Source organism: Lissotriton helveticus, chromosome 1_1 (genome assembly GCF_964261635.1).
Source record: "Lissotriton helveticus chromosome 1_1, aLisHel1.1, whole genome shotgun sequence".
Taxonomy (NCBI): domain Eukaryota; kingdom Metazoa; phylum Chordata; class Amphibia; order Caudata; family Salamandridae; genus Lissotriton; species Lissotriton helveticus.
In genome coordinates this window covers 574,341,706-574,367,392 of record NC_136057.1, presented here as the reverse complement: position 1 = coordinate 574,367,392, position 25,687 = coordinate 574,341,706, and the positions used below count along the sequence as shown (strand labels likewise).

The following is a 25,687-nucleotide window of genomic DNA, read 5'->3' as shown; positions in this document are numbered from 1 at the left end:
CCCACACGGGCACTCACAGAGTCACACAGGCAGTCACAGACTCTTTGAGAGCCGTGCAGGTATTTATACATCCGCTCACATATCCATGAAAGCATTAACAAATCCATTCACAGACCCACAAAGGCACTCAGGGATCCACTGATAGATCCATTCAGGTACTCACACACCCACTCACAACCTTATGCCGGCACTTATATACCCACTCAAAGACCCATGCATCCACTTACAGACTTTCACAGGCACTTGAACACTCACTCGCGCACAGATTCATTTAGGCAAGCCCACATCCAACTACAGACCCACACAGGTACCTACAGACCCACTCACACACCCCAAGAGCCACTCACAGTCCCACACAGACACTCACACACCCACTTACAGACCCATACAATTACTCATACACCCACTCACCGATCTATACAGCCAATCACACACCAACTTTCAGAGCTTAAAGGTTACAGTTTGGAAATACAATAAAAAAACCTTGGAAATCCACAAAAAACACCTAAGGGTGACAGGGACGTTACCAATAGGAAAAACATTTAAAAAATATAGAAGTGCACTGAAAAAACAATGTTTACCGGGACATTAAAGTTAGGAAATGTAATTAATAAAACCATAGAAATTTACTGAAAAAGACAAAGGTTAGAGGGATGTTATAGTTAGGCTTAGAACAAAACCATAAAAATTCAGCAGTTAAAGTTACCAGGGCTAACTATAACTTATGCCCCCTCAATGCACTGCCTGCTTATGACCTCACATATTACATTTCTCATAACATTGTCAGTGACATCACTGATGGCATCTCAAATGACATAAGTTATTACATCATCCAGTGTTTGTGAGAGTTTTTTTCTAGACATTTATGAGTGTTAAACATATATATGTGGGCGTGGGAGGGGAGGAGGAGATGGGCGCGGTAACAGTAACAGGCTGAAGACCAGAGGATTTCTTCAAACTGGGTTTTATTTTTAAGGTTCGACGGGTTCGAAAGGTGAGTCTCTCTCTTGCAAAGTCTAGTTTGTCCGTGGTGGCGGTTTTGTCTGGCCGATGCAGCTCCTGGCGGATTTCTTCTCCTTCCGCTCGGGTACGCCGTCTCCGGACCGTAAGGTAAAGAGACCAACTGAGGGAAGCCGTTAGTTCGCCGTCTGATACCGGCTTGCCCGATTGGGGACCGAGTGGTTGTGAGGGAGCACCCGTGTTTTATACAAGAACGTGCTCAAGGGGGAGGAGGAGTGGCGTGAGGAACGTGGGAAGGGTAAGGTAGGGTGAAGGGTATGGGAAAGAACACAGGAAAGTCACACACAGGGGTATTTACAATAATTACAAAGGGGCGCTCTTTTTCCCCACCCAGGCTGCTCAACGCCACCATACCTGAGAAAGCCACACTCCTCCCTCGGGAGTGTGGCACGGCGGTTCACGGGGTCGTTGGCCTCCTGGCTCTCCTCCGCTCTCCTCCGCTCTCGTTTCTCCCGTCTTCTCCGTCGTCTCCTCGCTTTTCCTTCGGTTCCTCTTCTCCGCCTCCTTCTCCAACCTCCGGGGTGATGTCACACCTCGCATACAGGACTTCCTGCCCTTTCATCAATCTGGAGCCTCCGATGTCAGCAGGGGGCGGAGTCTCGTCTTGGTCGTCATACGCCCAGTTAAAGGCGCCGGAGTCATATTCATCGTCCTGTTCAAGAAGGCTTTCCCATTCTGCCCTCGGAAAGGAAAGGAGGGGGGTTAGGGTCAGGGGTCCACCAGTCCTCAAGACCTCCCGCCCCAACCCTGTTACAATATACTAAGGTACTACAAAAGGTAAATTAGTATACGTTGTACTACTAATGAGGGATACCATTTCTAACACATATGTGAGTGGCTGTGTGCATCAGTGGGTATGTGGGTGGCTGTATGTTGTGTGTATGTTAGAGACTGTATAGGTGAACAAGTGGGTGTGTGAGTAGTTGTATGGGTGAGTGGCTGTATTGGTAAGTGGGTGAATAAGTATCTATCAGTGAATGAGTGGCTATATTGGTGGGTGTGTGAGTGGCTGTGTGGGTGACTGAACAGCTGTGTAGCTGGGTGTATAATATAATAATATCCACATTTGTAAAGCGCACAATCACCCGTTAGGGTCTCTAGGCGCTGGGGGCCGTCGGGAAGATTAAGCAAGCTATTGCCCAGAGTCACATGATGCTGGGCTAATCTGCCGCCGGTGCCGGGGATCGAACCGTGATCCCCAGATTCCGGAGTCAGTTGCCCTGGCCGCGGCGCCACACCTCTTCCTGTATGGGTTTGTAACTGGGTATGTAAGTGGCTGTATGGTTGAGTGAGTGGCTGTTTGTATGCATGTTTGGTTAACTGAGTGGGTGTGTAAGTGGCTGTATTGGAGAGTGAGTGTCTGTGTGAGTAGCTTTTACAGTGAGTGAGTGGATGTGTGGGTGCTTGTATTGACATACAAGTGGTTGTGGAGTGTGTGAGTGGTGGTATGGTGAGTCAATGACTCTGTTGAGAGGCTGTATGGGTGTGTGAATGGCTGTATGGGTGAATAAGTAGGTGTGTGAATAGCTTTATAAGCAGGTGGCTGTATGTGTGACTGCATGGATGAGTGAGTGGCTATGTGAGTAAGTTTATGGGTGTGTGGCTGCATGGGTGGATATGGGGATGTATGGGTGGCTCTATGGAAGGGTGGAGGATGAGTGGTTGCACGGGTTTGTGAGTGTGTGTACGAGTGATTGTGTGGGTATATGAGTGGGCCTATGGATGATGTCATGTGATGTCATCAGTGATGCCAAAGACCAAGTCATAAGTGATGTAATATGAGAGGTCATAAGCAGTGCATTGCGGGAGCATATGTTATAGGTAGCTCTGGTTAAATATAACTGCTGAATTTCTATGGTTTTGTGTATTTATCATCTGAGCCTAACTATAACGTCCCTGTTAACTTTGTTTTTTTCCAGCGAATTCTGATATGCATCACACAGAGGTCTAAATCGATCCTAAATCACTGCTTGGCAGGGGACTTCATACTACACAAGTCATGCAGAGCTTGGTTTTTAAAAACAGCATCCAATACCAGCAGTTGCATTACTCTAACAAGAGCTGCCCATTACAAGGGAGAGAGGGAGAGGGAGAGGGAGAGGGAGAGAGGGAGAGAGAGAGAGAGAGAGAGAGAGAGAGAGAGAGAGAGAGAGAGAGAGAGAGAGAGAGAGAGAGAGAGAGAGAGAGAGAGAGAGAGAGAGAGGGAGAGGGAGAGAATGAATACCACCAAACAGTTGATGAAACCCCACATTAACCAGGAGCCTGTACAACACATACCATGTCACAATAGGGTGTCTTTCCTTACTTTACGAGTCTGGAATGGCCAGAAAGTAAGGAAATGTAGAATGGGAAATGGGATTATGTGGTTTGTCAGCAATTACCTGTTAATCCTTGGGATAAGGTTCCCTGCAGAGCGTAAGTCACCTGTGGCGTATGGAGAATCTTTTAGAGAGTCTTGCGGTTCTGCACACCCCCTTTTGGTGGTACAATAAAGGGAATCCTTATTTTGTTACACTGTTTTTGCACCTTGAACGAGGTGAGATTAATGATTACTGTGCGCCTTGAGAATCCTGACTATTCCTCTACTCTTCGCTGTTGTGCATGAACAGTAGTGTCGGGTGATCTCTCAGGGCCGGAAGTGCTGGTTGTGTTTTGGCAGAGGTGATTCATATTCATCAATACCAGGAAACACAGTCACTACTCCCTTGTCTCACTTGATGTCAGACTGGATCTCAGCAGCATTACAATGGCAGTGAATCTTGTAATTGTGTATAATTTGTTCCAACAAAGCCATGTAAACAGTCGGGTGACAAATGGTATTCCATACCTAATGTTTGTGTACAGGGAAGTAAAGGATGCATGTTTCACTTGGTGGGAACTAGGCTGTCCTTTTTACTGGACAAAAGAGTACAGATGATCTTACTTGGAAATTACATTTTGAGAACTTGGCTAGAATCAATGAGCAGAGATTTGCATATTTTTTAGGTTGAATACAGCATATAGATTGGTTCACAGAAAGCAACATAAATGCGTCCATTTGAAAATAAACATTGTCTGATATATTATATATATATATATATATATATATATATATATATCTCAAGCAGAAAACTTCAGAAAAAGCTTTATTTTAAAATTCAGTTGTTTCTAGTAAAAGCTAACCTGCCAAAAAAGCGGTTAGGTTCATTAGGGTTGGTTTTGCAGCTCTATCGAATAGTTATGTAACTACACCTCGATTTTCCTTTTTTCATTCATGCTCTTTGATTTGTTTGAGCTCTTTTGGTTTGAAAAAAGGCTACTGTAGAAGTCAAAAATCTATCCTTCCCTGAAATAAAATAAAAGAAAAACTATTTGAGAACACCCGAGACATGTAATTAAAATTGCTTGACTGGTGTAATTATCTAAACCAATCTTAACTGCTTACGGATACGTACATGTTCATTATGGATCTTACTGTGTGCACCACTGTATTTTGCTTTGCGTATGCTTAGCTTTTCACAAAAATAAACTCCTCAAAACCCATTAAAAAAACAAGTAGAGGAGATGCGGCCTAACACATTTGGTACTTGAATTTTGGTTAAATCACTTAGCGCCCGATTATGATGTCAGCATTAATAGGAATGGGGTAACCCAAATAGTCAATAGGACCTGGGTAGCAATTGGTACAGGAAACAAGTGGTTCTAGACAAATATTTTCAAACATCAATAAATATGACCTTTCTATTTAATCATACCTGTGCGGTTATGACCTGATAAATAGGATGAGAAAACAAAACAGGCCTAATGCATGTATAAACATAACGCAGTACCCACAGATTGAATTTCAAGCCAAACAACTAATGGCAGTTTATTCTTGGTTATAACAATACATGTGATAATCACAGAGGAAATATTTATAGGTTACTCACCAGTAGTGATTTTAGAAAAGACGTGCAAAGACATGGTGCTCGTGTGGTGAGGCGAAAGAAGGGTAGAAGGAATGAACTAAATACAGGTATTTTCAAATTATTTAGCATGCCAAGGTTGATGATCCTTAGCTATGAATGTGGCCTGCCCCGGATATTATTTCAACAAAACCATAGTTACTACTTCATCACAAAACAGTGATTACATCAACTGTAAGGTTTTCCAAAAATCACAAGGGGGGGGGGGATGGGGGACTGGAAGGTGCAGGCCCCAGAATATGGGGGGGCGGGTATTTTTCTCGACGTTTCGACCCTGACGCTGCGAGGGTGGTTTATCTCCTCATCTACAGGTCTTCCTCAGGACAGGGGAAGGGTTGAGGACCTAGTTAAAATTCAGATAAGCCCCCATCAGATCGGTGGACAACCAATGAGTGGTGCGCCATGGACATAAATTAGTTCCAGAGGAAATCCAAAAACAGCCGTAATGAAGACGTCCGTTTTGTTTGATGGAAATAAATCTGCAATTCAACCACTAGGATTGTGAGAGAATGTTCAGCAATGGGCTTTAAACAACGCTATTGTCACTGCTTCCTGCGTGTGTCAATAGCGCAGGCCATATCAGGGGCTCAGTCGAAGTGACAGAATGATGTCAGGCAGACCGCCACCGACAGGCAGTCGGTGGAGCTCCACCCGACATCTAGGGCAGCGGTCCGACGGGCGGATCACAATACCGGTGGTTGGAGTGATTTGGGCGGAGGAAGGACCACTGCCTTCGACAAGCTCAAGGAGCCCGTTGGGCGGCATTCGGGCCTAATCCCTACTATGGAGGTGGGGCCTGAGGAGGTACTGTCATAGGGATTAGGATGTCAGTTTCTGACAGCCTTTTCATGGTGGTCCGAACGAACTTTGGGGGCTCCTAGCAGGGACCCCGTAGGCCTCTGCGATGTGGCCTGGGAGTCACATTTGGTGCCCCCCAAACATCTATGCACTGTATGCCAGGCACCATATGGCCTGTGGTACACAGTGCACGGATTTTTGAAAAATGCTTTTTACTATTACAGCTTGCGCAGCAGCTCTTTCCCTGGGCTGCTGCAGACGCGGCAATTGTAAAAATCAGTTTACGACTGCCTGCATGGTGGTCATATCATAATTGGGCTGTTGGGACCGCTGACTCCTTGTCGGAAGGTCTCATGCACGAAATGATGTCGGTCGGACGCTCGTCCACCTGCCAACGTAAGAAGGCCCTTAATGTCCAGTCAATTAAAAAAAATGTGTAACACAATCTAGTACTGGTGCAAAGTTATCTAATGTCCTCGGGCCAAGTTCTCACTATACTGCAAAAAACACATTTCATACAATGGCATAACCAGGATATAAGCCCAGAGACTACTGTGAAGCCAGGTCTAACTAATTACCAGCTACTAACCAGTACAACAAAGAAGCACAACATATTAAAATTAAAATCCCCCATATGTAATCTGCCACAAACTGAATGTATTCAAGATCATCATAGCCCTAAAGAAACTACTCAGATGACAAATAGTATTTAGAGAGAGTTCAGGGGTTGATTAAGCAAAGTGCCCCAGGAGCACTGCAGACCAGTGTGTATGCGTTTGGCAACCCCACGGCACTTATGCATTAAAGAAGGGGCCAAAGACTCTTGGACAGTCCCTTTTTGTAACTGTAGGAAAATGCCTATTTTTGCATGAACACCCCCATTTTGTCTAGACTGATGCTGCTGTTTTTTTACTCTGTGCAGTGGGACTCTGAAAGCCAGGCCCCAATGCATGTGCTCTGACCCCTAAAACATGTAGAAATTGGTTATACCCCACCTTGGCATATTTAACTTACCTATAAGTCCCTCGTACATGATACAAAGTGTTCCCGGACCAGTAAGTTAAATATCACTAGAGGACTGTAGCACACATTGTGCGACCATTAGATCGACAGGGCAAAATATGACTGTGGATCCACGCACTTTTCAAACTGCAATTGTGTTATATCCTGACTTCAATGTTATTCATGCCCTGCCTGTAGAATCTTACAGTGATGACATGCCTTGTAATGTTGTGAAAGCAAATCCAAAGGGGATGATGGACGAAGTGTTGAACAAAGCAAGCAGTCATCCACAGTCAACTTATCTGGGTTTAGTCCATCATCTTTCTTTGGCTCACTCCACCACCCCAGTTCAGACATGGCCATGTGCAATTCAGTTTGACCCTGTGCCTCATGGGAACAGCCCAGCCCGAATTGCCAAGCCATATCTTCCCTGGACCGCAAACAAGCATCCTAGGACCGGTTTCTGACTAATCAGCCGTCATCAGTCAGGCTAGCTTGAATCCAGTGGCAAAGTGAGCAAGGGACCCACATCTGGGCATACCCTGCCAACTTAGGGCGAACAAAGCAAAACCAAAGGGGATGATGGACGGAGTGTTGAACAATGCAAGCACTCATCCCCAGTCAAATGATCTGGGTTTAATACATCATCTTTCATTAGCTCACTCCGCCACCCCAGTTCAGACATGGCCATGGTATGCTCAGAAGTGAGTCCTGTGCTCTTCATGCCACTGGAATCAAGCTATCCTGGCCGATGAGGGCTGAAAGCCCGAAACCGGTCCTAGGATGCTTGTTTCCAGTACAATGAGGACCTGGCTTGGCAGTTCGGGCTGGACTGTTGACCTGGGGCACAGGGTCAAGACTGATTTGCATATGGCTGGGTTCAAACTGGAATGGCATGGTGAGCAAAAAAAACCAATGGAAATATTCCCAGATCTCTGTACTGGGGTGAATGTATGACATTGTTCTGCATTCTGTCCATTAACTGTTGTTTTTGCATTGGAATGTTGTGAGTCAAATAGTCACAGTTGACTGGGCTGAGCTGCTTGGTGGGGTCTCCCTGTGATCTTGTATCATCTTCAATAAAACCTCTTTGAATCACCTGAACCTGTGTGGACCTGATCACTACAATTTTTGGCGACGATCTTCAAAAGAACCTGCATCTTTCACCTCTTCAAACTTCAAGTAACTCCAAGTACAGATTCTACAATAACTCAAGCTAATCATCTACCTTCAACTGGCATCTTTGACTCTACCAGTGACCTCCCATTGGTCGCCCACATCAGTTTGCCAGTTGTTCCTGTGCTTCTGGGGAAGTGCTTCTCCTGGAGCAGCCCATTCAGATCTGGGCGTCTACTCCCCAATATCTTTGCGTCTTGTGCTGTGCCTTCAGTGAGGGTAAGCCTGCCAACGTCTGCGTCTCGTGCTGTGCCTTCAGTGAGGGTAAGCCCACTAATGTCTGTGTTCTGTGCTGTGCCTTCAGTGAGGGTAAGCCTGACACTCTTCAAGCCTTCCATTTATCTTCGTTTGCACACTACTCATTATCTCTGCACTGTCTGGTGAAGAACTGTGTTTTTTTTTGTTTTTGTGTGCCCCAGTCAAGGCGTCTTTGAAGGAGCCCGGTCTACTGCCTGCCTCAGCTGTCTTGAGAGCGTCTTCCTGGGGAGTGCCTGGGCAGTCACCAAGAAAGATTTCTGTTACTTGAACTGGTCTGCTGTCCCTAGAGCGTCTCAACTATTTCTACTAGAGCCTAAAGCACTGCGTGCTGTGACTGCAGTGTCACCAAGAAAGATCTCTACTGTTTGAACTCAACTGCTGTCTCCCCAACGTCTTAACTATTTTGCTACAGTCCAGGGGACTGCGTGCTGTTCCTACAGCCCCTCCCCATGCAAGCGGCAAGGTATTTGGGCAAGCTCGTTTGTGTGTCACAAGCTAGTCATCTCATCGCAACGCTGTGGTTATTTCTTCAACTTCTTTGTACCAGTGAAAATGCGCTTGGAATGCATTTTGCGTGTTCCTTACGATTGGCAATGTTAGATGAGGTGAGGCATTTCTTTGTCTCTGATTGTTTGTCAAAAAGTCGAGGCCTTCATTTTTTTTTTATCAACCACACAGTTGTTTTTCAAAAGAGTGCCTCGCGTGCCTGGTGCAGAGCGCACGCTTACCTCCACCTTCGCTTATGTGATGTCTCCATGGTGCCTGCCTCAACGCGCGTGAAGAGACACGCGCGACCTTACCTTCAGCTCTTCAGTCGCCTCGAGCCCTGTAGTGCTGTCTTTGTCGCATCAGCAGCCTTTGATGCTTTGGCGTGCCGATAACCACCCGGCATACACGTCTGTGAGCGTGGCGCCATCTTGTGGCTGGTGGACATTTCTTCGTTATACTCTGGGTATTCCTGCATGTCCTGCCAACCACACTGTTTCACATTTTTTTCAGTCAAGCTCTAACTATGCCTCAGGGACTTCCTGATGTTGCACGACGCTACCTTTCTATCACCCGTTGTGAAAGTGAAACCATCGCCGTCGAGGGAAGGCATTCTTCTGGTGAGGCTTTTCCTTTGTGCATGTCTAAGGTAATGTTGCGTTTGCTTTCACCATTTGTAGCTGTGTCCTCCACAGATGAGCCAACCACTGTTTACGCTCGTCATGAAAGCTCCGTGATCTCACAGGTACTCTCTCCTAGTCGTGCTTGTGCCTGCTTGTCAATGCGGTTCACAACTGGAAGTTCTTCCCTGTTTCACCCTTACTTACCTTACTTCTGGGGTGCCATGACCTGTGTTTCAAGCTAACTGTTTCTGACTGGAAGTACTGTATAATTAACTATCCACCGACAGCACCCTCATCTACTACCTTTTGGTCACAAAGTGCACATTGTCTGTTTGGTTTTCTTCAGGGATTGTTGACAATGCTGTTGAGCAACAGGATGGATGTCCTAATTTATGTGAAAATGCATTTTCATGTTCTTGAGTCTTCCTAGTTCATGAAACACGGATGGTAACTGATTCACTATCTCATGATAGTGATTGCCACTGTAGTTGTACAAAAAAACAACCTCATGCCAGCAGCCGTACTAAAAGTGAGTAAACATGCACTCGAAGTGCCTTGCAGGACATGAATTGGCACCTGTACGTTTGTCTGTCTATGTTTCATATGAATGAACCTTGACTTTGCAGTGGCTTCAAAGCGGCCCACATATACACTTTGGCTTTTGACTGGGTTAAACGGAGCACTGAAGACAGTACATTGTACTTTTCCGCTGGCATAATGTTGATTGACGCACCACGGTCTATGATAACAAGCATTTGCGATGCAATAGGTCTCGCATTTGCGAGAGTTTGAGCCGTTGGCATTGTAAACGACAATGCCTTTTATTTATGTGTTGGTTTTTAAAACATAAATAAAAGGCATTGCCATTTACAATGGCAATAGCTTAAACTCGCAAATGCGCGACCTATTGCATTGCAAATGCTTGTTTGTAGGTGTTATGTTGTATTAATTTGCATTTAGTTGATCTGTCCTAATAGGGATCTTGTTGGACTTCTTTGCATAATTGTGTTTCTTTCTTGCAGGGCCCTGTCAAACTCATTTGCATATTGTTGATGCTTTCCAGTAGGGGTCTGGTATGACTCATTTGCATATTTTTTATATTCCTTTAGGGGCCTGGTCGGACTCATTTACATATTCTCTAGAGTCTCTTGTAATGAGACGACTGAGCTCAAAATTAGGGAAAGCCCCTGAAGGTATCCCCAGCATTTGAGAAGCACACACACCTTCGCATCTCCATCAGGTGCAGAATTGGGCAGCAACTAACAGAACATCTGACATAAATCATCACACCTGATGGTGTGCCAGATGAGCAGTCATCACCCCAGCGCTCAGACTGTGTGTGGTATGAATCAGTCCCCTGCTATGCAAATGCCTTAACCTCGAAGTGAGGGAGTTTTACAACATTTCATACAAAGCAGAGTGACATTAATGCAAGTTACACAAAGAGCTGCAGCAGTGAGAATGAAAACACTTGGAGGTCTGCTTATCGGATAGATGGGAGGATCAGTCTAAAGCTGGGACTGAGGCAAACTTTTAATGAAGATAATAAAAAGGCAACATGCAGGAATTACTGAAAACCGTGACTTGAAGAAACGATTCACAACTTCTCTTTCTTTCTTTCATTTAGTTGCATCCCTGTGAAATGGATCAAAAAAAGAACAAGCACGCGAGTGGTGCGCGCACGGCCGCCACAGCGAGACATCTGGTTTCAATTATCGCGCAGTGTCTGGGCACGATAATTATAACCAAATGGCAGCCGTGCGGGTAACCGACACCAATAGGCCATGGGCGGATCAATGCACCCGCCATTGGCCAACTGCGTGCTGTCTTTGTTAAAAACCAAATGCAAAAAACAACAATTGATGGACAGAATGCAGAACAATGTCATACATTCACCCCAGTACAGAGATGTGGGCCTAAATCCATCGTTTCAGCCTTGACCCTGTGCCTCATGGGAACAGTCCAGCCCGAACTGCCAAGCCATGTCTTTCCTAGACCGGAATCATGCATCCAAGGACCGGTTTCTGGCTATCAGCCGTCATCAGCCTGGATAGCTTGACTCCAGTGGTGTGGAGAGCATGGGACTCACGTCTGAGCATACCCATCCCACTCCGGGTGACAAATGCAAAAAACAACAGTTGATGGACAGAATGCAGAACAATGTCATACATTCACCCCAGTACAGAGATCTGGACCTAAATCCATCTTTTTTTGCACTCCACACCATCCCAGGTCAGACATGGCCATATGCAAATCAGCCTTGACCCTGTGCCTCATGGGAACAGTCCACCCTGAACTGCCAAGCCATGTCTTTCCTGGCCCGGAATCAAGCATCCAAGGACCGGTTTCTGGCTATCAGCCGTCATCAGCCTGGATAGCTTGACTCCAGTGGTGTGGAGAGCATGGGACTCACGTCTGAGCATACCCATCCCACCTGGGGTGACAAATGCAAAAAAACAACAATTGACGCACGCAAAGGCCAATAGCGTGGGCCAAAACAAAAAGCACACGCACGAGCGTGTGAGATTCCTAGGTTAGTTTTTACATGAAGTCTTCGCCAGAACAGCGCATCAGCGCATGCGCGCTGTTCCAGGCTCGACTTAAAAAGGTATGGAGCACTCAGTCACTTTCAGTGTGATTTTGGGACAGTGTCCAAATTAATTTTCCACTTTCACTTGTCGACCTAGCTTCGACTGGCATACTACTTGCAAGAAGCTAATTCTAATGCACGTCGTCCTGCAGTCAAAATTGACATTGCACACCCATCTTCCTCATTGTCGCCTGACAATGACGGTGACAAACTTTTGGATGAGGAATTTGACAATCGATGTTTTTCGGCTTCTGCTTGGCTCAATTGATATTGCCGCTTGGCCTTGTGGGCATTGTTGGAACGTCTTTGGAATATTTTGGCCTCCTTTTTGTTTTCTTGACGTGATGTACTAGATCTTTCCTCCATTTTGTTTTCTTAACGTGACACACTTGATCTTTCCCTCGCTTTGCAAACCAGTACAAAATGCTTCTCTTTCCCGCAGTCTTTACATATCTGTCCAATGGTGGGACATTTACCTTTATGTGGAAAGGAAAATCCATATCAAAACTTAACTTCTTTTACTTTGGAAACATAACTTTATGGCCTTCGCTCTTGTGTTTAGACTTACTTTTCACATTCAGCGCCAATTCATTTTGGGCCATTCCGGTCTCCAATTTAGCAGCTTGTCTGCCAGCTCTTTCCTCCGCTCTGGCAGCCATGAATACTTGCTCAAAGCTGAGTGTCTCAGCATTCGTCGTCTGAAGGAATCAGAGAGACACCCATCTATTACTCTGAGACACATGGCCTCTTCATCATTGAACAAACTGAATTGCAATGCTTAATGAGCAAATCAAGTCTTTCTATAAACTCAACCATTGTTTCACCACCTTTCTAATTTTCTTGGTTGAATATGTACCATTAGTAGTCGAGATTTCGCATTGAATTTAACTTGGTGTTCAGCACATCTTTGATTTGACGGTTTAGTTCACCACAGGTGGTATTTTCTTTATCAGTTCTTTTACTCCTTTTTGTGATTTATTTCTTCAAGCGCATCAATGAAATCATCGAAAAGTTCGACCCAAGCTGTCCAGCGATCACCAATATTCTTCTTTTTAGTAGTATCTAAGGGAGGCGGTGGTTTTATGAATGCAGCAGCATCATAATGAATGAAAATATCTGCGGTCAGTTGAAGAGCTCACTCGAGCAGTGTCTGTTGCCCGATTGGTAGAAACCACCGCAATGGAGCGCACACCGCTAGCCCCTCCTCCGGATCGCCCCTCGGGACTATGGCACTTGTAGTTCAATAGTGGATCACCCAGGTGGGTGCAAGTCGGTACTTGTTGGACTGATGAATCTCTAGACCCGATACATGTCCCGGGTTTTTGGGTATCGCCCGAGACATGACTCGGGTTTCGGGATAACTTCCGTCATCAGTAGAGAAATGGTTAGGGGTGGAGGAGAAGGCCGCCAAACAACCGTCAATGGCCTCGATGCCCGAACCGGCACGCAGGGCAGCATCCAGGAGCCCGTCGGCTCAAAGCTCAAGGGAGCCAATTAGTAGAAACCACCGCAATGGAGCGCACACCGCTAGCCCCTCCTCCGGATCGCCCCTCGGGACTCTGGCACTTGTAGTTCAATAGTGGATCACCCAGGTGGGTGCAAGTCGGTACTTGTTGGACTGATGAATCTCTAGACCCGATACATGTCCCGGGTTTTTGGGTATCGCCCGAGACATGGCTCGGGTTTCGGGATAACTTCCCTCATCAGTAGAGAAATGGTTAGGGGTGGAGGAGAAGGCCGCCAAACAACCGTCAATGGCCTCGATGCCCGAACCGGCACGCAGGGCAGCATCCAGGAGCCCGTCGGCTCAAAGCTCAAGGGAGCCAATTAGTAGAAACCACCGCAATGGGTGATCCACTATTGAACTACAAGTACCAGAGTCCCGAGGGGCGATCCGGAGGAGGGGCTAGCGGTGTGCGCTCCATTGCGGGTGTTTTCTGTTGCCCGATTGGACCTACAGCTTCATCAAGCACTAGCAGTGTGCTAACATTTGGGTCGTCGCACCCGCTCCCTGGTTGTGAGGCGCGGTCTTTTTTTTTTGCGGTGAGTAGCAGCTTTGTTTCTTGTACGGGTTCTTCACCCTTCTCTTCTCTTTGCATTTTATCTAGTTGTTGCTGCCTTTGGTGTTGTCGCACTCTATGAATGACGACTTTGATTTAGGCTGTGGTGCAGTATCTTTTATCTTGACTTTACCAGCAAGTTTCTAGTCGATGACATACAAACTTTATGTAAGGTCTTCACTTTCTTCACAGTCTAGAGAAGTGCTTGGACTCCACAAACGGAAACCATTGATTTTCACTACGACTGTGGCACACGTGAGACGCACAAGCACTTTGCTGGACCACGGCAAACTCCCTGGGAGAGCACGCTCAGTTCTTTAGGTTGGGGGTTTATGTAATCCCTATTTCATCACCAGTTGAGGTTTTCTCCCTAGCCTGGGTACATGCAAATGATCATGCCACATATAGAGATTGGTATTACACCTCTTTATTCATCAGCGTGTAATCGTTCATTGAACATTCTACATCACGAATTCTATAACCCACACCCAAGCACTTACGTCACTGTTCTATGGAGTCCATCAGGGACCAAAAAGGGTCCCACCATCTCTAACTCATAAGACAGAATAGTACTTTTAAAAGTCACCTTTTACTTGTCTAAAGCATCTAGAAGCCTATCTGTATTAGCTGCCAACTGTCAACCAGGAGCTGAATAGTCACTCTGATGAGGTGTGAATTTTTTTCCAGAGCTGGGACAAAGGCCTTGGGTGTGGGGTGGTGTTCTGTTCCTCTGACAGGATGACCATCTGGGCAGTGTCCACACATTAAATTAACTTCAAAGAGCCCCACCATGTTACAGGCAGATGGAGCCAACATCAGAGCCTGCCCCTCCTATGTCCTTCTAGTCAGTCATCAATCCCAGTGGGAGAGGAGCTGCCCCTAAAACCGGTTTTAAGTGACCGCGGAGGAGGGATTGCTCATTTCCTTGGCCACACCATTTAGGATGGACACACAAGCTCAGCACAGGGTAGGAAAAATTTCAACCATGTTGGATTTAGTTGGAGAGGGGCACTGTGATCTTGTTTGCTTCAGGGCACACAGATAATACTGAAAAGGTGGGTAGGCTTACCATGGGAACCTTTTCTCCATTGGTTAGGGAGGGGCCTGGAGTCACCCCCAACCACAGGCTAGTGCCAGGCATAAATGCACCACCCGTGGGCACCCTCTTCAGAACATTACTTGACCTGTGGAAGACAGAAGAAAAACGACCTGTGGGGAGACCTAAACGTCTAAACATGTGCCCACTTGTACCCAGAACAAAGGAGTGGACTCCAAAGGTCAGCTGACTAAACTTACTGTTAAGCTATAGAGACATGACATTTCTTGAACAGCCCAGCTGACCAGTTTTAATTGGACCTGCCCTGGACCCTACTGGTGGCTTCAGCTGGAGCCAGTCTTAAACCCCCCCCCCCCCCCCCAAGGGGGGGACTCTTGGACTTGGACTCTGAGACTCTTGGTTGTGTCAAACTGTACTCCTCCAAAACATCCGGAAAAACCTGAGACTTAGAAACTTTTTGGCTTCAAACACCTCCGGAGTATCAGGACAAACCTGTAACACCAATCCAACAAAAGTGCGTTGTCACTGGGCTAACAATTCAGGTTGCTCCTGTTTGAAATGGCCCTTTCCAGGCTGCTTTCCCTCGTCTTTTTGCTTTGGATATATGTGCTAGCCTTAAGACTTTGAGCGATTTTGACACTGCGATTCAGTATCAAGGCACTATGATTGTCATACACATACTGATGATTGATGTATACATGATTGCTAATTTGAGTTGGATGCAAGTCCCTTGTCAAGGGGTAAGACATATACCTAGGGCATGTAACTGAAATGCTCCTCTGTGGGCCTGAAGCACTGGTTATGCAACCAGCGGAGGTAGCTCTTCAAACATGCCACAGGTTTGCATTGGTGGGGCCTGTATTTTCAGGTTACTGTTACTTGGCTTTGCATTTAAAAAGCTACTTGCCAAGGTTCTGCATGTCTCTCGCTACAACGGAGTACTCCCTGGGTGCTGGATGAGGTGTCGGGAAGAGGTGCATATGCACTAAATGCTCTGGTAGTGAATGCACTGGATGGTGTGCTTGATATGGTAGGCCCAGCTTCTCACATTTGATTGACATGAGAGGTCTGTGGAAAGGCTATTGAGCTGTATATCCTATGTGCAGACGAGTGGCAGTATAGTGTTGGATATCAATGAGTTAGTAATGGAAAATCCTCTCAGGTAGTGCAAGTGAATTCAACATTACTAATGTGGAAATATCACTTTGGAAAAGTGGGCATTTCTATGCTCGAGGCTCCGTGTGCCTGTCAGCCTGTCTCCAATACACATCTGGGTGCTGGCGGACAGCTACATCTGTGCATTCCTGATGAGATAGCCATAAACTAGGGGCTCAAGGGAAACAGCAGACTGACTCTACGGGGGGTTTCCATGATAGATAAGAGGGGGTGGAATTGGCACCTGCATTCCAAGGGGCAGGGTCTTGGCCCCACTAAAGTTATTGCTCAAGCCTCCCAGACTAGCATGGCAGAAAGGACAAAATTTGGAGAGGGCCTGTACATTTCAAAAGTGAACATTTGAAGTGATCTCATGTCAAAGGCTATTGTGGGTATTACTACTGGGGCTCGGTCCTCAGGAGTTAGAGACACTTTGGGGATTGGAACCACCCTATGCTGGTTTCACACTGGGACATGGACAAGAGTTTACCATTTGGGGCAGGAGGGACTGCAACTGGATTATCCGCAGACTTGTGATGGCCTGCGGCTTGTGCTCTAGGAAGGGGACTATTATTTGGTGGATTTTGCTGGCCTTCTCCTAATTTTGCCAACTGTTGTGGCCCGGGTCCCTAAGCACTCTCCAAGGGCAGGTTGGCTGGTCTCCTGTCCACGAGATCCCAGGGACAAAAAGGATCTCCCTGTTTCCATGAGATCATAAGGACTATGCAGAGTGCGGCAGAAATAGCTGAAAGTGATTGTCGGGTGGGGCTAGCCAACATATGCAGTAATCAGTGTGCCGAGGAGTGTGCTCGTAATGATCAGTGACCCACCTAGGTGAGCCATAGTGTGAGGAGTACGAGTAGTGCAGGGGAAGTTTGCTGAGTCCGAGGAACCCAAACTTACAACCGGAAAACTGTGGTAGCTTGCATTCTGTAGCGTGTGGTGTCAGAGGGCTGTTGGGGGAATTCTGCTGAATCCGCGGGACCCGAGCTGGAAGCCTAGACCGTCTCCGACCTCCAGATCGGCAGAACGACAGTGCCTGACATAGCAGCCTTAATCCGAGGTCGCCGGCTCCCTCCCCCTGGCCGAGGCCACAAGGTACTCTATTGTTGAGAATATCATGACTGGACCAGAGGGGTCTCGTTGTGATTTGTGTGCACCAACAGCTGGCTGTCTGGAGCAACTGCAGCTTGCACCTCTGCTTGAGGGGAAAGAGTTCTCCAAATTGGAAGTGCACTAGCTTCCGGCATCGCAGTGTTTTGCTTACAGTTGGGATAGTGAGCATACAGTCGTGAAAGTGCCGCTGGGTGCCTGAGGACCTAATCTGGATGGACGAAACCCAGTAACTGTGTGGTTCCGGCCATCTGATCAAAGTGTCGTCAGCTGGGGCAATGTGTATCATTGGCTGATGTAGTTTGAGTGGCTGAGGTGCGGAGTCATGAGGCAGTGTAAAAACCTGTGATTTCTTGGCCATTACAACTGTACGGGCCAGGCGATATTGGGAATGTCATGTTTTATGTCAATGTGATAGCAGGAAAGTGGAATACTTCTGAACAGCCTGCATATGTGTTTCTGTAATTACTGATGTGGGAGGGATCGCTTTGCTCATGAACACCTTGGGGAAGTACACACATGGGTTTATTTTGATTACGAGGCTGAGGGGTTAACGGGACCAGTGAATACCTATGACTAGTACATATATGTTCATGCCATTCTGCTGCTAATGGGAAAGTTTGACAATTGCATATAACTGTAAAGTATACATCCAATGTGTATGTCATTTTGATTTCAATGTGTGTGCAATAAAAAGACCAGTGTTTTATATATACACAGTGTGCAGTATTTTGTAGTGTGCTCAGGGTGTTGCGAGGGTGGTATTGTACTAATACTTTACACTGACCCTGAGGATAAGCCTCACTGCTCTGTGCCAGGCCACCCAAGGGTAAGCACTTCTGTGCCAAGCCACCCAAGGGTAAGCACAGGTTATCGGACAAGTGTATTGTACTTATCGTATCTAGGATGGTGGATGCTGTCTGGCTTCGATACATTCCAGCCAGCTAGAAACCGCTGGGTCTAACACTCCCGCTCTGAGCTTTCCCACCAAATGGCAATAGCTTCACCGGGACTTCTTACAATGGCAATCTATCCTTGTGGAGCCCACCTCAGTCACAGCCAGCTGCCTTGCCCTGCTGAGGATTTTGACTTACATTTCAGAGACTAAGGGGGTCATTAGGATCGCGGACGGACTTGAGTCCGTCCGCGACCCCAGAGTAGGAGGGAACGTCCGCATGGGCTGCGGCGTTCCCTCCGTGCAGATTAGGATGTGACCGCCAGGGTGGCGGTCACATCCTCTATCTTTAACATTGCGGCGGGTGCAGCTTCAAGCTGCACCCATCGCAATGTTTAAAATGCATGCACCGCATTTGCGTGCACAAAGCGGCAGGCACGCGCGGTGCCTGCTACTTTGTTCACGCAAATGCAGGGGGGTACCATAGGTACCCCCCCATGTGCACCCCCCAAAAAGCCGGAAAAGCTGCCGCGGAAAAGCATACATTTTACACCATCCTAATATGGCTGGCGGTGTCTGATAGACACCGCCAGCCATGTTGGATCTTTTCCGCCGCGGTTGTAAGCCAACCGCGGCGGAAAAGCGGCAGACTAAAACCAGGACCCCCCAGCCATCCTAATGTGGCGGTGGGTCCGCAGAGGATTTTCCGCATCCGCCGGGCCGGCGGTGGCTTCCGCCGGCCAGGAGGATGCGGAAAATCCTCCATCATAATGTGCCCCTAAGTCGGAAGGTAAACATCTGTATCCAACCGTGCTCCATTGCAGTCAGTCTAAACTCAGGCGTCAGTACCCATATTGAGCAACCAGAGGGCTGTGACTGGAGCGTAATGCTTTTTGGCAATATTTTCATTTAAAACTTAGGAAATTCACATCTCGGGAATCCCTTGTTGGACTTTTGTCATTTTGGTGCTACACTGTTCAATAAGTCGTCTCTATTTTTATGATTGAAGTGGGATTTTTGTTGTGTTGTTTTTTTGACTGTTTTTGTACTTCTAAATGCCTTACACATTCTCCTAAGTAAAGCTTGTCCACTCTGTGCCATAACTACTAAGGATTGAGCTTAGGTTTAAATTACTAAAACTTTAACTGGACCTAACATGGAGAGTGACATCATTACTTGTAGTGGACTACCATCAACCCCAACTAATAATACACTTTCTCACAGTAATATACATTGTGTCAGCACTAAATATGCTCAGGTGAGATCTAAAGGGAGTTTTCTCTCATTCACATGGGGTTGTGGCCTCATGCAAATTAGGAATAACTCTGTCCTGCCTACCTCTCACTATAGATCTTCAGCAGGCACACTGTCTGTACGACACAAAGGGATACACAGTTGGAGTTTCCCAGAGGGAATACACTGGGTGCTGGTCACAGGGGTCCCATGCTCATTACCAGGCAACGTCCTGCAGGCAGTTGCAATAACTCACTACCCCCGCCTGCAAGGGTACCTGCTACACCTTAAATAGGGAGACTGCTCTCAGTGTGATGTGAAAGGGAGACAGGCCGCTTTAAGGAGCTACTCCGCCTTTCACTAATGCACTGTTAGCAATTATGGAGCATGTTTGTGCCTGCAATGTGAACAGCACACAGAGTAACATGGCTCAGTGTCCCAGTCTGCGAACAGCCCACTCAGTCAAGGATGCCCTACAGTGCAGAATGGCTCAATGTACCCTTTGTGTAATACAGACCCAGGAAGCTGCAAATTAAAAGAAACAGTGGTGATACACACGGAGCCTTTAAAACATACCATGATCACATGCCACTTCCAATGTAACATACTAACACACTAAACTACTATGGGGCAACCCAGTAACCCAGGGAACTCAGCCTACTCAAATAAAAAAATGTAATAATGGTCCCCTCGGGGAGGATATAAGCCTAAACCTCCTAGGCTAAATATAGTCATCCAAACCATTTGGCTAAAGTTGCCAAGTATGTTTAACTCAACATATCGTATAACATGGCAGGTGCTCCAAAAAGATGCATTGAACGTGAGTAGTGACAATAGTGAAAAGTAGCGTGGAGGTGCTGTACAAACATATATACAACATATTGGGTTATACACAACATATATACAGACTAACTAGGTGCTGACAGAATGCTGATTCTTCAACATGACTAAAAGTAGGAGTACAGAGTGTGAATGCTAATAATCACAGGAGTCCACTAGATTCTTTTGTTGACATAATAGACGGGGTAATCATCAGGACAACAAAAATTGGTAGCAACAAGTATAGATGGAAAGACTCAAGCTGAATAAATCAGTACAACACATAAATGGAGATTCTATACTTCAAGATGAGACTGCCCTCAAAACTGTCGTACCGCCTATGAACTGTGCATGTGCAGGTATGACAGCGTTGAGGTTTCTAGTGTCTACCAAACGCAACACATCTGTTTTCTCAAACTGCATGACGGTGCCCAATTCCAGCCCCTCAGGGCGGTCTCATTTTGACTATTGTTATTTTTTTCTCTACCACTGTAACAGCTGCGGTTTGAGCTTAGATAGCTCACTGGTTTTGATACCCATAGTAGACAGTCAAAATCTACTTTAAAGCCTAATGAACTGGAAAAGCTGGTCATTCTTTTTCTATGCAATGTTTTGAATATCCAGCTACTATTGAAACGCTGGAAAGTCCTGTAAGGTTCTTAGTCAGTAGAAAGGTTTACCACGCTACTGATGTTGCTTATGAAAAATTATGCGATGATGTATATTAAGCAATCATGCCCTAACTTAAAACCTTGAAGATAAAAAAAAAGCCAATGTCCCTACCCTCCCATTACGAAAACTAATATCCCACTAAACACCTTATCTTGCTGGGAAAGATATGTGGTTAAGGTTTCCTGCTGGCCGCAAGATAATAAAATATTGTTGGAATGGTGAAGGTCTCAGGGAAGGGGAGTTTTTAGATTGTGGTTTCATCTTATCATTTCTAAATCTAAGAATACATTTTCCCTGGAGACTCCACGGATGCCACGTGCTACCTCATATGCCCAGTCACGTAGAGTGTCATCATCAGACTCATGGACTTCTTGATTTGAGCAGAAATGGAATATAAGGTAGGTTTTTTTCTGTAGACCTCTTTGCCAAGTAAAACTTGGTGGAATATTTCTGCGGAAAACTACCTGGAGTGTGAGGATTACATATGGAAATCATCCTAATTTCCACAGAAGAAAACTTTCCTCAGGAGAAAACAGTGAATAGTCAGGTAAATCCACATTCATAATTACAAAACAAAGTGCTCCGGGTATAATAAGGTATTCAATTCTGCATTTAGAAGTATGTACATTTCATTCTCAAATAATAGTGCCATAAAGCCTCCTGCTGCACTTTCTTCAATTAATAAAATATTGATAACTAATCTTTACATTTTAAACACAGGAATCCTGTAACCTAGACAGCAAATACTCTTAGGGAGCAATGATAAATAAAACTAATCACTTCTTCATCCAGCATCTCAGATAGTTGGCATAAGATGTAAAACACAGCCTTCTTCCTATCCCAGAGATTGTCTTTCCCTACTTACCACAAAAAGACATGGTCTTTTTATGTTGTTCAAGAATTGGTAATCCACTTTGCTACCTGCTTGGAAGTGGCTCTCTCTGTGAAATGCAGGTAACACTAATGGCTACAATGAATCTCCACCAGCCATGTGTGGTGAAACCTACTGCTAAAACACTGAAACTGTGGGTCTAAGTAGATTATACAGGCTTTAATTCACCACCGGGGTACTACACTGTATACACGGGTTAATCACTGCTCAGCACACCATTAGTTTCTCAAATTCAAAAAACATTTTCACTTATGTTTTTTTCTGTAACCATGCTTACAATTTCTTCTTGCCACGGAAGTTACCAGAATCCATGTATTTCAGTCATTTTAATCAAAATAGTCTTCAATATCTACATTTGGATCCAAAAGATTTTCTCCATACATTGAGAGGTCCATTTGATTTAATATCAAGTTTTCAAAGGTTTCATCTAAATCTGTTTCACCAATGAGTACAGCACCCATCATTCGTCCATTTTGCATCACCGTTTTCACATATTCGTGTCCTTTGGTGCACCGCAACAATAACTCATGGTCAGAACCAAGTCCCTGTGCGTTGTATTTTCCTAATAGCACAACCTGAAAAAGAAGTAAAAAAGCTGAGTAAACCTGCAAATACAGTTCCATTATGAGGTAATGTAGAGCATAGTGAAACTAGGGCATAATTAACAAAAGGTTATTCTGTACCATCTAAAAGGGCCTAATAGTAATATCACCATTTGAATACCAGAATGCTAAATATTTACTAAATAATATACTGCAGCCATGCAACTCAGGACATTTTGCCTAACAAAGCATTCTGGACAAGATGTACGACTGTTTTTAGTGGTCGCAAATGGAGAATTGGGCTTTTGCAACCACTAAAACGTCTTGTGCAATGTACCAACCCTACTTTGTGAGTTGGTAGCCTATTACTGATTCGCATAGTAGGGTTTGCGAGTCGCTATTAGGAAAGGGCGTACCAAGGGCGTCCCTTCCTAATAGCGAGTTGCAAGGGCATGTACAATTGTTTTGCAACAGGAATGCGGTCGCAAAACAATCGCAGTTTACTGGCTACGTCAAGTAGGTGGTAAGTCAACGGGAAGGGGGTGTCCAGGGGACCCCTTCCCATTTGTGATAGGCAGCGAAAATGTTTAAGAGCACAGCACTTATTTATTGACACAAACGGTTTCTCGAGTGACGAGTTGTGGCCGGAGGATCGGCCTTTTTCAAACTTGGCGAGCGCCATTAAAAACCACACCTTTTATACACTGAGGTAGTGCACGGGATACACAAGTATAAAATAAATACTTTCCATTTATCTTGTTCTCCATACAAATTGTAAAATTAGCTTTAAAATTAGGTTTAACATTTGGCTTATGAACTGCATTGCTGCTATGTTTCAAGCACAACATCTTGCAAGTAAAATGGAACCCATTACTTTCATGTCGACATTTTGTTTCAGCAGCGTGAAGATATATACATATATATATATATATATATATATATATATATATATATATATATATATATATATATATGTATATAAAAGACACTCGTTTTTGTTCAGGCAGCTTTGTCCCTTCTCGTTCTTTACTGGAAGTGAGTTTTGCTTCATGTTTCTTGCGTCTCCACTGCGCAAGTTAAAGGGACCCGCCCTGACGAACCAAGCACAACCAGTGGAAATCGGTGGTGTTTCGTGGAAGCGAATGGTGCTTGGTACGCTGCGGCCACGGGAGGGCTGAAGTTCGGCTACGGACTGTGACTGCACGGTGAAGCACACCGCATTGTCGTGTGTTTCCTGGACTCTGCCCATAACGGAGGCTGCAGAAGGCGTTGGGCAGCAGAGGCCCAGGCTTATTTGTGAAAAGACACTCGTTTTGGTTCAGGCAGCTTCCATGCATTCCGTCCAGAGGAATGCTGGTCCGTGTAGTCCTTCCATGTTCCATCCAAATGGGGGAGAAGTACTTACCATAAAGTAAAGGAAGGACTACCGTTTGCACCTGCACAATAGGAGTGGCATCTGATGAAGGAAAAGAAACCGAAACGCGTCATGCCACTCACAAATAAACCGGCCATAATCTGACCCGCTGTGTCCCTTCTCGTTCTTTACATATATATATATATATATTATTTATATATATACGTTTCCCTTCCTCCAACGAAACCGGGACACATCGACTGCGGTGCCAAACAGGGTCAGAGGGTTTCCTGCCAATAGTACTCCGTTTCACAAAAACGCTTCAAAAAGCGAATAATGCACTCTTTATCCAGTTTCAAACACCACTTCTTCAGACCAAAAGATCGTATTTCATATTCTCCATATTTTCATTCCAGCATGACAACAGTGCATGGAACCAACCCAACGCGTTTCACCGAACACTCGGCTTGATCACGGGTGAATTGTATTCCTCAGTAACATATTTAAATAAAGTTTCACATACCACTTCCTGGTGAAAACATAAACAAAGGACTATGATTCGTATCAACAAAGGAGCAGCCACATTGGAACAGTGTCCTACTAATGAAATTGACAGCAGTTTTTACATTCATATCTCTGTTGTTTAAATGGGAGTAATAAACATTTTGTAATTAACCCATACCAGTTGCTAATATTATCAATTAACTGTCCTTCATAATCATAAATGAAAAAGTTTAAGTTGGTGAGTCCCAAGTGGAAATTTCAGCAAAATTCACATACCACTTCCTGGTGTAAACATAAACAAAGAACTATAATACATATCAAAGGAGCAGCCATATTGGAACAGTGTCCTACTACTAAAATTGTCAGCAGTTCTTGGATTCATGTCTCTGTTGTCAAAAAGGGGAGTAATAAACATTTACCCATACAGGTTACTTATATTATCAATTAACTGTCCTTCTCAAACATAAATGAAAAAGTTTAAGTTGGTGAGTCCCAAGAAGGAATTTAGGCAAAATTCAATATAATACCCAAGTGGGGTAATTGTAAATTCATGTCTGTATACGTTGCCCATTAATACATTCCATCTTGCACATTCAATCTTCCTCAGCGGATAATACCTGTATAGAAAGAAACAAGTTCTTCAATTTTCTAAAGGGCCTCAATGATTCGAATCAAAAACAGTGCATCACAAACAATAAAACGTGAAAAAGTGATAAACATAAGAAGTTAGTTAAAAACATGAGGAGCACAAGCTGGAGACTGTGTCACATGTATATACAATTACAGCTCTAATTACAGTTATACTAGTTTACTCGCCCAAGTGCCATTTCAATTCCTCCTCAGAGTTCAGCCCCCCAGGTATGCGGGTATCTAAGTCCAGAATGTATTTGCTCTCTAACTGTCGTAGCCTACGTATTTTATCCCCACCTCTTTTCATGGAGGGTATCTTATCAATCACAAAGAACTTGAGCAAATTGTGATTGCTACGATGTAGTTCTTCAAAGTGCCTGGCTACAGGTGAGTTCTGATCTTTATTTTTAATTGCCCGCATATGTTCCAAGATACGTTTCTTCGCAGGAAACATCGTGCTCCCAACATATTTTTTGGAACATGGGCACACCAGAATATACACAACATATTCGGATAGACAAGTAAGGTGTTGTTTGATAGATTTTTCTCTACCTTCAATAGGATAATATACTGTTTTGACATTCTGGCTAAACTTACACGCCTTGCATGTCATGCACGTGAAGAAGCCTTGTATATCAGATGTTTTCCCGTGTTTGGTAGTTATTTCGTTTTTACACAGTCTGTCTTTCAGAGAATCTGCTTTCCGATATGTAATGCTCGGATTGCAGCCAACCACACTCGTTAACGTAGGTTCTGTTTTTAAAACATTCAAGTGTTTTTTTAGGCTGCTCTGTACCTGCCAAGATTTGGCATGGTAGGTGGAGATATACCTAACCACCTCCTGTGTCTCCCTTTCTCTTTGTT

At 45.1% G+C, this 25,687-nt stretch overlaps 1 protein-coding gene across 3 annotated transcripts in view; it reads right to left on the bottom strand.

Moving 5' to 3' along the window:
• Positions 1-21,937: 21,937 nt before the first annotated feature.
• The window catches only part of PYROXD1 (pyridine nucleotide-disulphide oxidoreductase domain 1), a 328,561-nt gene continuing 324,811 nt past the window's right edge, over positions 21,938-25,687 (bottom strand). For 2 of the 3 annotated variants that reach the window (XM_078674061.1, XM_078674062.1), the window contains exon 12: positions 21,938-22,368. In XM_078674061.1, coding sequence (XP_078530187.1) covers positions 22,120-22,368 — 249 coding nt within the window. In that variant the 3' untranslated portion in view covers positions 21,938-22,119. Of the gene's footprint in view, positions 22,369-24,072; positions 24,811-25,687 lie in introns of those variants that run through there. The other variant, XM_078674063.1, reaches the window with a different exon arrangement.